Consider the following 12,307-nt stretch of genomic DNA (forward strand, 5'->3'; position numbering starts at 1 on the left):
GGCACAGAAAACCTTCAAGCGAGTTTAGAAACACATGAGCGCTGCTGAAAACATAGACTGCTGTTCAGACGCGCGTGTCCGTCACTCAAGGTGATGGCTCAGCTCCTCAGTCTACTAGATGCTTCCTAATAAAGGAAATCTTTGCAGACAGTGCAAACATTTTCCGAGAAAAATAACCAGATATATTAAATGCTATATTATCTCTTATAGACAATTGTAAAATACATCTTTTGTTAATTCTTAAAATTTTAATGTTTTTATTGATATTGAGGTGAGTTAAGAATTACGGAGAAAACACATAATTGAGAGACCGGACCAGAATTTAAGATCCTTTAGAATGCCATGGTTTTGTAATATCCAAGATTTTGAGAGTTTAGGATTTCCCAACCTCAGAGTTAATTTAGTTTATTAGGAAAAAAAGAGATGAAATTGTCAATAAATAAGGATCTCCAATTAATTTCCTGTGTCTGGAAGGATGCAATTTGTTAATGCTTAATTGTATATGAGAAAAATGAAATTACAACAAATTTCTGATTTTAGTAGATTTTTCCATCAAAACTATTATTTTCTTTATCTTTTAGTGAATAACCCTATACCTTCCAATTTGAAATCTGAAGCAAAGAAGGCTGCTAAAATTCTAAGAGAATTCACAGAAATAACTTCCAGAAATGGACCTGATAAGATCATTCCTGGTAGGTAAATAAGAGGCGTCATTTTCACTTCGGTATCTGCTCTGTTTCCTAAATTACCTTTGCATCCCTGGACCTCAGGCGGTCAACCTGACCGCCTTCCTCCTCTTGGCCCATCTTTCCCGATGCGTCCTGTGCAGCCTCCCCCGCCCCTCCCCTGGGAAGACTCCTCCTCCTCCTCTCCCACCCTTGGCCGTGAGGACCGCGGAGTCCTTCTCTGCTTCCACTTTCCTTGCACTCAACCGGTCCTGTCCTCAATTTCTGAGGACTTTGCTAGCTCATCTTGCAAACTCAGTAGCTAATTGCATAAATAAGTTTTTATTTTATGTTTTCTTTTTCTAGGTAACATAGAATTTATAGTAGTTTAAGACAACATCAATCACTAATTCCCAACACAGCTGTACATCATTAAAGTGCAATTTCTCACCCGCCCCCCCCAAACCTGCTAAACCAGACTCTGGGAGCAGAGCGGCCAGGAGCACAGATTTTTAGCATATTTCTCGTATGATTCTCCTGCACTCAGACTGACCACTTGAGACCTGGTTCGGAGGTGAGCCCTGGGAACCTGCTCATTACTACCAGCAGTTATTTCTAAAAGGTCTTTCCCAGGAGATTTGGCTGAAGCAAAGACTCAGCTGCACACTAGCTCGGGCAACTGCACACGCATTTCCCTCTTAGTGCATGACTCCCATCCTGTGTTAATTTCTTCAGCCAGATTTTCTGAAGTTGACAGAACTTTAAACGTTTTTAAAATATCGAATCTGTCGTTGTTATAATAATGTTAATTGCTGTTATTTTGGCCCAGTCACTCCTTCCATCTTAAGAAAACAATGCTTCCTAGAGTCTTGCCACTCAAAGTGCAGCCTGAACCACAACCTGGGAGCTTGTTAGAAAAGCAGGACCTTGGGCTCCCCTTAGGCTTAAGGGATCAGAATCTGCATCTTTCCCAAGATCTCTGGTGAGTTAAGTGCATGTAAAAGTTTGAGAAGCGTTGCATAAGACTTGAGGAAAATTCAACCAGAAAAACTGGATTTTCTCTATCACTGTTCAGAAGCAGGAGCTGGAAGACGTTTTTGGGGAGAAATACCAGCATCTACGTACATGTCAGGCTTGCCCAGTTTATGGATAAGCTGTGCTTCCTGCTATAAAACTTCTGGGTATGGATTATATCTCATGGATTTTGTCCAGCAAAATTCTGTCTTGCCTTTATTCTACTTGCAGTCAAAAGCCACTCAACTTCCTTTCAGAAAACGCAAACCCGTTTACACAGCAGCCTGAGTAAAAGCTGGGGGCGGGGGCGGCATAGAGGCTGTGTGAGGGGGTGGGGAGGCAGAAGGCCCCACCGCTGCTGAGGACCAAGCCTCTTCTAGAGCCTTCCTTAGGATGAGGAGGGAGGGGCATTATGTTTACTTTAAAAGTAGGGAGCTCCACTAGGTAATAGAAGGTAAAATCTGCAAAACTTTTTAAAACGAAATGCCTAGACCTTTAGACCTCCTTAGGGTGCGGCTTCCTCGGTGTCAGGGGCTTTGAGATGTAAATGACACTAAGTTTGGAGACTAAATCTGCAGTCAGCACACTCTACCTTGTACCTGAGGAGCTAATTGGAAAATTATCTAGGGATTATTTGTATTTTAATGTCCCTGAATTTGGCTGGATAAGGTATAACACGCCTGATGTTTAAATAGGTTTCCTTAAAAAAACTTATGCTTTTATTATATATCACGTTTCTAGAGGCATTACTGGCTGCAAAAGCACCAGGTGAGAAGGGAGTTTGAGGTGCTGTGTCGTAGGAACAAACCTGGCTACCCAGGGGCCTTTCGCATTATTACAACGTATTATTCCTTTCGAAACTTGAGCTAAGGCACACCTGGCAGACTAGCATTTGAGAAGCCAGCCTGACCTCCTATTGCTTCAGTACCAACAACTCAGGAAGGTTTTTGTGCGTTAAATTGCTGAGAGTCTGTTGTTCATTTTCCAGTTTTTGAAATGGAGTGTCTTCCTGCTAAGATTTTTGTGTATTTGAGTACCGTGTCTGACTTGACTGCCTCAACAGAATATCTGATGAAAATGATGATAAATTAAATTACTTTAAATGTGATATTGGGGTCCAAGAATAATTTCCACCATTTAGGCTTCCTTTGTTATTTGAAAGATGTACTATTGTGTGAATAAATCCACAGAACACGAGTTCCCTCGTGGCTCAGCGGTTAACGAATCTGACTAGGATCTTTGAGGCTGAGATCCAGTGTTGCCCTGGCTGTGGTGTAGGCCGGCAGGTATAGCTCCGATCTAGCCTCTAGCGTGGGGACTTCCTTATGCTGCCTGTGCGGCCCTCAAAAATAAATGAATACATAAATCACTAAATCCACAGAATAGTGAGGCACCGTATTTAGTGAGTACCTAAGTTAATAATCATCTTTTCATGTAACAAAACGTCCCTGAAATGCGAATAAACCAATATTTTATAAATTAAATTGTATTTTCAGCACACCAGTAATTATGTGTTATTTGAATACCGAACAGATCCCTTCATAAAGTTAAAACACTTTTTGTTTTTCCTTTTTACGGCCGCACCTATGGCACATGGACGTTCCCAGGCTAAGTGCTGAATTGGAGCTGCAGGTGCCTGTCTAAGCCACAGCCGTGACAGCACCAGATGTGAGCTGCATCTGTGACCTGCGCCACAGCTTGTGGCGATGCTGGGTCCTTAACCCACTGAGCGAGTCCAGGGATCAAACCTGCATCCTCACAGAGACAGCCTCGGGTCCTTAACCTGCTGAGCCACAGTGGGAACTCCTTAAACACTTTTTAAAGTGGCAAAAATCCCTGAATTTTCCTGCTACTAGGTATCGATGGAGTCTCACCCACGTGTCTCCGTATTGTGGCTGGTGCAGGGTTCTGGACAGGCTTCCCAGGGAGCCCGGTCCAGTCGGGCAGGCCGACCTCTGCCCACTGGTCTGTTTAGCTTTTACCTGTTCCGCGAGCTCACCTGCCCGTCGCCCTCCTCTTCTGCAGCCCACGTCATCGCGAAAGCCAAGGGCCTGGCGATCCTGTCTGTGATAAAGGCTGGATTTCTGGTCACTGCCAGAGGAGGCAGCGGGATTGTGCTGGCGCGTCTTCCAGATGGAAGTAAGTCAGGTTCCTCCCTTGGAGGAGCAAAGAATCTTCATCCTTTTTTGCTTCTGTTCCCACTTTGAGCACATTTCATAGGGAGGCAGGCAGGCTTTCCTGGGCCGCCTGAGTTGCCCGGCATCCTCAGGGCTGCTCCCTTGCTGTTGGCCGGAGGTGTCCACCAACCATCGAGCCTTCTGGTCTCCTGGCTCTTGTCCGTCACAGCCTCAGAAGAGACTCAGCGGGTGGACAGGCCTCTGTCTTTATACAGGTTGTCGCTGTCCCTGGAGCAAACACTATACACTGACATTGCATTTCTGCTGTTAAATATGAATTCTTATTCCTCAGCTTCATGGTGCAATTGTTTTACTTTATGGAAGTTGATAGGTATAAGGGCCTTCTGTAAGCATTTTCTCCTCGTTCCTGTGGGAGACCATAAAAATGGAAACATTTTAAGGAATATCCCCAGGGTAGAATCATATCAAGATCAATATAATTTGGTTTTATTTTCTAGGGTGAAATCCAATAATTTTTCAGACATGAAATCAAAATATATTTGCCTTGAATCCTAAGAAGCAACATTTGTGATTATTTAAAATGCATGTTGGTGTGTCATAACCAATGAAAATTCTTTTTATATGAATTTAATGTTTGCTGTTCAGTTATATAATGGGACACATTTTTCTGTTAATAGCTATCTTTAGTGTTGACCATTTAATTTTATTTTAAGAGAGAGTGTGGGATATCCATGACAGTAGCTACATCTGGTTATTTGGGGGGGTGCATGGCCCTTGAACACATGGCAGTGGGATTTACTGTCCCCTGAGAGGTGTCCCCAGTCAGTGAGACTTTGCCTTGAGGCTGTGGTTCAGATTTCATAGCTTCTCGCTTGGCTATGAAATAAAAGTGACAAAATTCTCTTCCTCTCAAGCCTTGCCCCAGGTTTCATGGGCACATTCCCAGCAGTCCAGCTGGGCAAGTAGAGGCATATTCTGATGGAGTCCACTGTCAGACAGGCTCCAAGTCTGTAAGAAGCCCCTGCCTTGCAGGTCGGCGTGGCTGTGGACAGGTGACTGTCAGAAAAGGTGGAGGAGCTGTGGACCGTGCGGCTCCTCTCAGAACCACAGGGGGAGCTTCCTACTGGGTTAAATACCGAAATTTCTCTCTTCCTTCTTCCCAAGTAGCTACTACTCACTCTGCAGAGGGCATTTAAAAGCCACCCAATGAGGCCACCCCCCGAGACCCTGGCCAGGTGGGCGACCTGTAAACAGGCACAGTCCCTGACATAGGAAATGGACAACAATTTGGGGATTGTGAGACAATATTTTCTGGAATCCCACTCCTCTAACCCCGGATAGATCAGTTCTGGAGTCGAGCACTGTCCTGCCATCTAGAATATATGGTAGCAAGAAAAACTAGGCTTGGGAAGCTCATGTGCATTTTTTAGAAAGTACTTTATCTAGGCGATCTGCCCCCAGTTATTTTTTCCCGAACTTAACATAATTGTCTCTACATCAGGAAAAACCAGCACATGATAATACTGAAATGTACCATATCGTGGCAAAGGGAACTATTGTACTTAGTTTCCAAAGGTAAGGAATGTATATTGTGAGAATTTTAGTATCTTGAATCTATAGCCCACTTCTGGTGCCTCCGCGAGGCACGGAGGGCGTCAAAATAGCGTTTGCCCTCAGATATCTACCATAGAAACAGTTTAGTACTATGTTCCCTTAGGAGGGACATAATAAACTCTTTTGGAGCCTTTTGCTCTCTTTTCTCGGGGATAAAATTCTAGCTAAAGACTAGAATTTAAGCCCATCTATTTTGTCAAACATTATAAATATGGATAGTTCAAATTGTCAAATGCTACGTTTGTGTAGTTGGTGAGAATTCGGTAATTTGGTATCATGCAAATACTCATAGTGAATGTCTAACACCTTTCAAATATCTTCACCTTAAAAATTATGTATGTTTATTAAAGAGCATTTAAAGACGTAGGCAAAAATGCCGAAGTGTCATTATTTTAAAAAGAAACATTATTCCTTCACATGTTCGCGCTTTTCCCCCTCCTATTTGAGTGCCCGTGAGCTTTAGTGCTGGAATAATGTCTGTTTATTTGTTTCTATTAGAATGGTCTGCACCTTCGGCCATTGGCATAGCTGGGCTTGGTGGAGGATTTGAACTAGGAATAGAGGTGAGTGGTGATGTGTAGACACACGCTGTCTTCTCTAAAAGCAGCCGATGATGGGAAAGTCGGAGGTTCCCACTCTTCTTGTTTTGCCCCCTACAGAAGTGATTCCCTAGTATTTTCTTGAATCTCTGTGGCAACTATGTCATGTTTACTATTTTCTCCTTTCCGTCCTCCCTCCCTTCCTCTCTTCCCTCCTTTCTTTCTTCTTTTTGGCCACACACTTGGCATGGGAAGCTCCTGGGCCAGGGATTGAACCCGTGCCACAGCAGCAATGGAGCGCTGGATCCTTAACCCGCTGCACCACGAGGAAACTCCCCCTCCTTTCTTCCACCAAGAGCGGGATAGGATTTCCCTCATTCGCTGTCTCATCTGTTTCCACCTCCGGCACATCTGCAGACTGCTCTTCTGAGATGTGTCTGTCAAACGCCAGCGGCCGTTTGGGCTCCCATTGCGGAGCTGTGGCTGCGAGCATCTTCAGGCCACATGCATCCTTTGTGGCAAAGTCCAGTGTGTTACCGCACATGTTCAAATAGCTTCAAGCTCTTTACGTGAAGCTCGACTGTGCGTCCTTTCATTCTGCAGCCTTGTGCCAGGTGGCTGTGGTTTCTGCCAAAGGGACTGGAAATTACACCCGCACGTGCGCATTGACGGGCGTCTCTTCCGCAGGAGCATCTTCTGCGAGATGCTATTAATCTTTCCTCTGTTGCTTTGTTGCCAAGCAACTGATCATCAAATTTAATATTCTCAAACTCATTTTCTCCTCAAGTTTCAGTCGGTTTCTTCCTAAGCTATCCTTTTATGAATTTGCTCTGTTGCCATAGTTTTAAATGCCTGTGGCCTTATTGGGAGGAAGTATTTCGGCTCCTGCTCTTGTCTTTGTTTGACCCGTATGGCTGCCACATAAATCTGGATTATAAAGAGAGAAACATATTTTCGATTTGCTGTCATAACTGTCTTTCTGTTGTATGTTCGACTGAACCGTAGCCTTAGAAATACCGCACTCCCGTGGAAGGCGTGTTTTCACAGCCCCTGCTCACGCCCCTTGCACTCAACACAGGTGTGCTGCTAGTGGTGCCCAGTCACAGCTGCGCTCCGTACTCTGACCCCACGTGAGGCTGGCTGTGCTTTGGGGCCCCCTTTCGGGTAGTGTTTACTTTTAAATGAGTGAGTGTCACACACTGAAGAGGGACAAGCAGGGTCTCTGTGGTGAGAGCCCTTGGTTTTTGGCCAGAGGCACGTTCACAGCCTGGAAAACCAAGTGAAAGTCAATACAGGCCTGTCACCCAGTACGTGAAACAGGAGGAACATCCACTCCTTATTAAAATGACACATTTGATTGTCTGCCAAGGGTCGCGAGGCACTGCACTGTGACGTAAGAGCAGAGACCCTGGTGCCACCCTGGTTCAGCGGTGACCGGCCTCCCCGGGCTGCCTCTCTGCCTTTATCCGTAAAACGGGGATGAAAGAGCCCTCCCTCTGGCTTATTAAATAAATGATTCTACGTAAAAATACTCAGGTGGCACAGACCATCGTATTTTTGCTGTTAAGGTTTTATGTTTGCATTCCTCATTTCCACTTGCCATTCGTGGAAACGGAATACATGACCCACCCTCCCGGCCACAGAAATTAACTCTGGGATGCCATGTAAATATCGTACATGGAAGATGATTAAGTTTTAAAAATATCCCTTTCAAATAGAGATTAGAGGACTGTCCTAGGGTTTGTGCCTCCTGAACGTAACCTGACTTTGCCCGTCAAGTGCAGCGTGGCGGTGGAACGGCTGCCACTTCTCCGTGCTTCCCCAGGGAGCATCTCGGCCGGCAGGAGCGGCCTCCACCTTCGGGGCACAGCTCAGCTCTGACTCGGTGCTCCTGCCCATGGGAGAATGTGGAAGCTGGGGAGTCTGTGGCCACGTGCGTGGGGCACCGCCCCAGAGGGTCTTGTCAGCCCAGCTCTGGCTCCATAAGGCAGCAGGCCCGTGGCTGATGGGAAGCAGGACCGGTGCCCTCCAGTCTGCAGCCACCCAAGCTGACCCAGCTCCCCTCTGGCATGCTTCCTCCGCCAGATGCTTGCTCCTAACCCGATGGAGTGCTTGACACGTGCAGCCCCCGGGCGTCTTCTGGTCTGGCCCCCACCTAGACCGAGAGTGCTTCAGACCTGTGTCCTCAGGCTGGCCAAGGGTCAGGTACCAGCAGACAGGCAAATCTGTCTCTTTAAAGCACTGGCATCATTGGTTCAGACTATTACAAATTTGCTGGGTGATTACCTGCCATTTTAATTAGAATGGAATCATTAGCAGTAATGGTTAACATTTTCATAAAACCTTCACGTGGATTCTCATGGAATCATTCCCACACCGTAGCCACGAAGGGGGGCTGTCGATGCATCATTTTGCAGACAAGATAACTGCATTATGTGACTGCTCCAGGAGACAGCCAGAGTGACAGACTGGTCCTTCAGGGAGGCCTCTGGCCCCAGGCCCAGTCTGCAGGTTGTTTGCAGCACTGGGTGCTGTTCCCCTTACTGGGGCCTCCGCAGGCGAGGAGGAGCTGAGCTCTGTCTCCTTGCTTCCAGGGGCCCCTTAATGTAGCTTCCACCTGCCTAACACACATGGCCTTCAGGGCACACGTGAGGCAGGCAGGGCACATGTGATTATCTTCAACGCACAGAGATGCCAAGCGTCTCGCCAAGGACCACAGAAGAGGTCGTGCTGTCTCTAACTGGGTTCACTGGAGACAGAGCCTAGACAGACTCTGGGTGCACCTGATCTGTTGAGCAATTATTCTGGGGGAAAAGCTCCAAGGGGCTCAGGGTTGCAGGTTGAGAAGGGGAAGAAGGGCGCAGGAAGGCTCTGGCCCCAGGTAGATGTGCCCTGCCTGGTCTGACGACAGGAAGAGAAGGCCAGCCGTGTGACCAGAGGCAAAGGGGCTGGAGGAGCCCTCACACTGGGACCAGACCGCTCCTGAGTCTAGGAGTGAGCTCCCACCTTCATGCTGCTGCCACAGGGGGTAACATCTTCAGTACATGTGAGATGTGGATTTGGCCAGGAACTCTAGATTTAGTTCTGCTCTGGAATTTAGACAAGGTTAAGTTCAGAAGGTATCCGAAGCTAGGGACTGTGTCATCTCTTGATAGGATCTGTTGGTCCTCATTAGCTTGGACACGAGTTAAATATAGATTGTGTGGCACAGGTTGCTATGAGAACTGCTGAGAGTCCCCAGGGTTGCATAACTTATACCTACTAAACACAAAAACAGCACCAAATAAAAGCTTGAAGTCAGTGTAAGGGAAGACAGTGCTAAGACTTGGGTTAAACATCTGTAATCTTTTCTTTCCAGGACAATTACAGCAGAGCCCAAGGCTCTGAAAGCTCTGATTCATTGGACTATCCAATTGCTTATCTGTTTACCAACAGCCAGACTCCACACTGGGCCATGAATTCTGGTTAACCTCAGATGGTAAAGTGAGAAAAACGGCTCAGCTTTTTCCAGGAGAATTTGGATAAACTTTTCTACTTTAATGATGAGGCGGGATCTAGGCTTAAGTTGGGAAACTGTTAGAGATCAGAGTTCAGTTTCTAAGGCCCTAAGACCGTGGTGCGAGTGGAAGGGGTGGCCCCCCTCAAATTCGGGTTGAATTCGAGACTGATGATGCGGCATTGAGAGCCTGGAAGCTTGCTGCCCACAGAAGGGGCTTTCTGGGGAGCAGGCCGGACTCCCAAGCAGAGTGCATGAGGAAGAAGAGGATGGGAAAGCAGCCTGTCCCTGCCTCTGGGAGGCAGAGGTGGGGCTGGAGCCTTATCTCCCTGGGAACAGAGGAGGGAGCCCTGGCCGCTCTCACCAGGTTGCCTGATGTGGGGCCTGCAGGGCCTCAGCCAGGGGAACTCAGCAGCTTGCATCTGAAGTGCGAGAACACCTAAGAGGGGGATGGGCGGTGCATTTGGGGCCAGGGTGTCAGGTGAGGAGAAAACCGGTGGTTCCTGAGAATGGTTCTCCTCCAGCTTTTCCTGCATTCTAGTGTTTGCTAAAATTCTCGTTTAAGAGTTGAATTTAATCATAAAACTTCATCTTTTTTACAGCTAATTGTACCTTAATGCAAACTTCTTAAGAAGCCTTTGTCAAATTCTCAAATGTCTGTCTTTTGCTGTTTATTTGCACCATTGCTCCCAGTTTCTTTCAGGAAAGAAGAATCTGTTTTGCTTTTTATTCTAAGCTGCGCAAATAAACCTAGAGCTGCTGTCGTTACTGCTGCTCTTCAAACTGGGTGGTGTCATCAAAGAACACAGGATTATCCCCCTCTTATTTCAGGAACATTTGACTAAGATCGGAGAGAAAATTAAAGGGTTAATTTAGTTTAACTGACTCGTGCAGCTTTGCCTTACTTAACTATACTAAGATGTGCCAAGCCGAAAGAGACATGACAACTGAGATTTATACTGAGTGCATACATACCAAGCAAAGTCATTTCATATATGTTACCTTGAAAATTACATAAGATTTGGTTATGCAATCATTGACAAAATTGCTTAACTTTGCATGAGAAATGCTAAATATTTCTGTGTCATTTAACAATATGATCCTTAGAAATATTCCATGTATAAAATGGAAATAGCAGTTGACATGAGTCACAGTGAAATGTTTCGCATGGGTCAGTTAACTGGCATTTTTAGTCTGTCCTATGGAACTTGAGTGTACTTTTTCATGAAATGATTCAAATTAAACTGTGTCAGAAATTCCACTGGGCCCTTCCAAGTACAATCACTTTTGGTAATAATTAGATTCTTCTGTCAGATGAAAAAACATCAATTTGAAAACACTTTAAAAATGATAAAGAATGGAGTTCCCGTCGTGGCGCCATGAAAACGAATCCGACTAGGAACCGTGATGTTGTGGGTTGGATCTCTGCCCTCGCTCAGTGGGTTAAGGGTCCGGCTTTGCTGTGAGTCGTGGTGTCGGTCACAGATGCACCTCGGATCTGGCGTGACTATGGCTGTGGTGTAGGCCGGCAGCTGCAGCTCCGATTCCACCCCTAACCTGGGAACCTCCATATGCTGTGGGTGCGGCCCTAAAAAGACACAAGACCCCCCCCCAAAAAAAAGAATGATATAAATGCTGCATATACGTATACAAATACATATTTATTTATAAAGGTGGTTACTATTATTATACCCATTTTACAGAGAAAGAAACTGAGGCTTTTGAGCTGCTCAGTCATTGGCCCAAGGTCACACAATATTCAAGAGGCAGAAGTAGAATTCACACCCAGATGATTTTGGAAGTTGGGTATGGTTTGGATTTTGAGCCCAGCTTCCCAGCCTAGCATTCTCCAGGCACTGCCACGGGGGCCTGACCCTCACGGAGGTTCACGGGGGCCAGTCTCCTTGTAGGCTTTAGCTGTGAGAAGGCAGGGGGCCAAAGGCAGCCACAGACCCCGGGTCACCCCGTGCTGGCAAGAGAGCTGGGTTGACACTCTCGCCTCTGTCGCCCCAGAACCTGGCCAGGCTGCCTCTCCTCTGGCGGTCCTGTCACAGCGCAATGACTTTGAAGAAAATGCTTTCTCCATGGGCACCTGCCAAGAGCATGAACTCATTCTAGTTTTGCTCTAACTTGGAGAAATCATTCTTGGTAGCAGGCATAACGAATGGTAACTAGTCTTCTTCCCGATAGTTGGAATGTGACCTAAAATTAGTGCGCAGCTCCCCGGGGGGTGGAGGTGGACTGGCCGGGACGTGGGTGCCCATGGGAGCGCCCCCGCCTCTGGCCGCCCTCTGCGTTCTTTGGCTTGGCTTTTTCGAAGGGCACTGTTTGAGGGGGCTTTTGCTCTTTCCCACCTTCCTGTGTTGGACCCGTTCTGGTTGGCACTGGGACAGTTCACTTAACGTCACTAGGCCGTGCTCACCGCCACCTCCATCGCAGGTTGGGGAGGAGATAAAGCAGGTGCCCCTGCTCGCTGCGGGGTGACGGCCTCCGATTACCTGTGGGAATGTTAGCTGCTCACATCCTCACCTGAAAAAAGATAAGACTCTCCTCTCATAGTCTTTCTCTGACTAGATTGAAATGCTCGCCACATTATATATAGCATATTCAAGTTTTAATCAACATGTGTTTTAAATCATATTTAGACAAAATTATTTAAAAATAAATGGTTCTCTACATTCCAGGTGTCAGACTTGGTAATAATTCTGAATTATGGCAGAGCAGTGGAAGCTTTTGCGAAAGGTGGCAACCTAACGCTCGGCGGGAACTGCACCGTGGCAGTAGGGCCCTTGGGGAGGTGAGTGCTCTCGGGCCCTTGGTGAGCAGCTACTGGACAGTGAG

At 46.6% G+C, this 12,307-nt stretch overlaps 1 protein-coding gene across 6 annotated transcripts in view; it reads left to right on the forward strand.

Annotated features, from left to right (window-relative positions):
- SH3YL1 (SH3 and SYLF domain containing 1) overlaps positions 1-12,307 on the forward strand; it is a 46,168-nt gene that overhangs the window by 13,433 nt on the left and 20,428 nt on the right. For 5 of the 6 annotated variants that reach the window (XM_021085717.1, XM_021085719.1, XM_021085718.1 and 2 more), the window contains 4 exon segments: positions 582-692; positions 3,705-3,818; positions 5,930-5,994; positions 12,151-12,263. In XM_021085717.1, coding sequence (XP_020941376.1) covers positions 582-692; positions 3,705-3,818; positions 5,930-5,994; positions 12,151-12,263 — 403 coding nt within the window. 6 annotated transcript variants of the gene reach the window in all.

Source organism: Sus scrofa, chromosome 3 (assembly GCF_000003025.6).
Source record: "Sus scrofa isolate TJ Tabasco breed Duroc chromosome 3, Sscrofa11.1, whole genome shotgun sequence".
Classification (NCBI taxonomy): Eukaryota; Metazoa; Chordata; class Mammalia; order Artiodactyla; family Suidae; genus Sus; species Sus scrofa.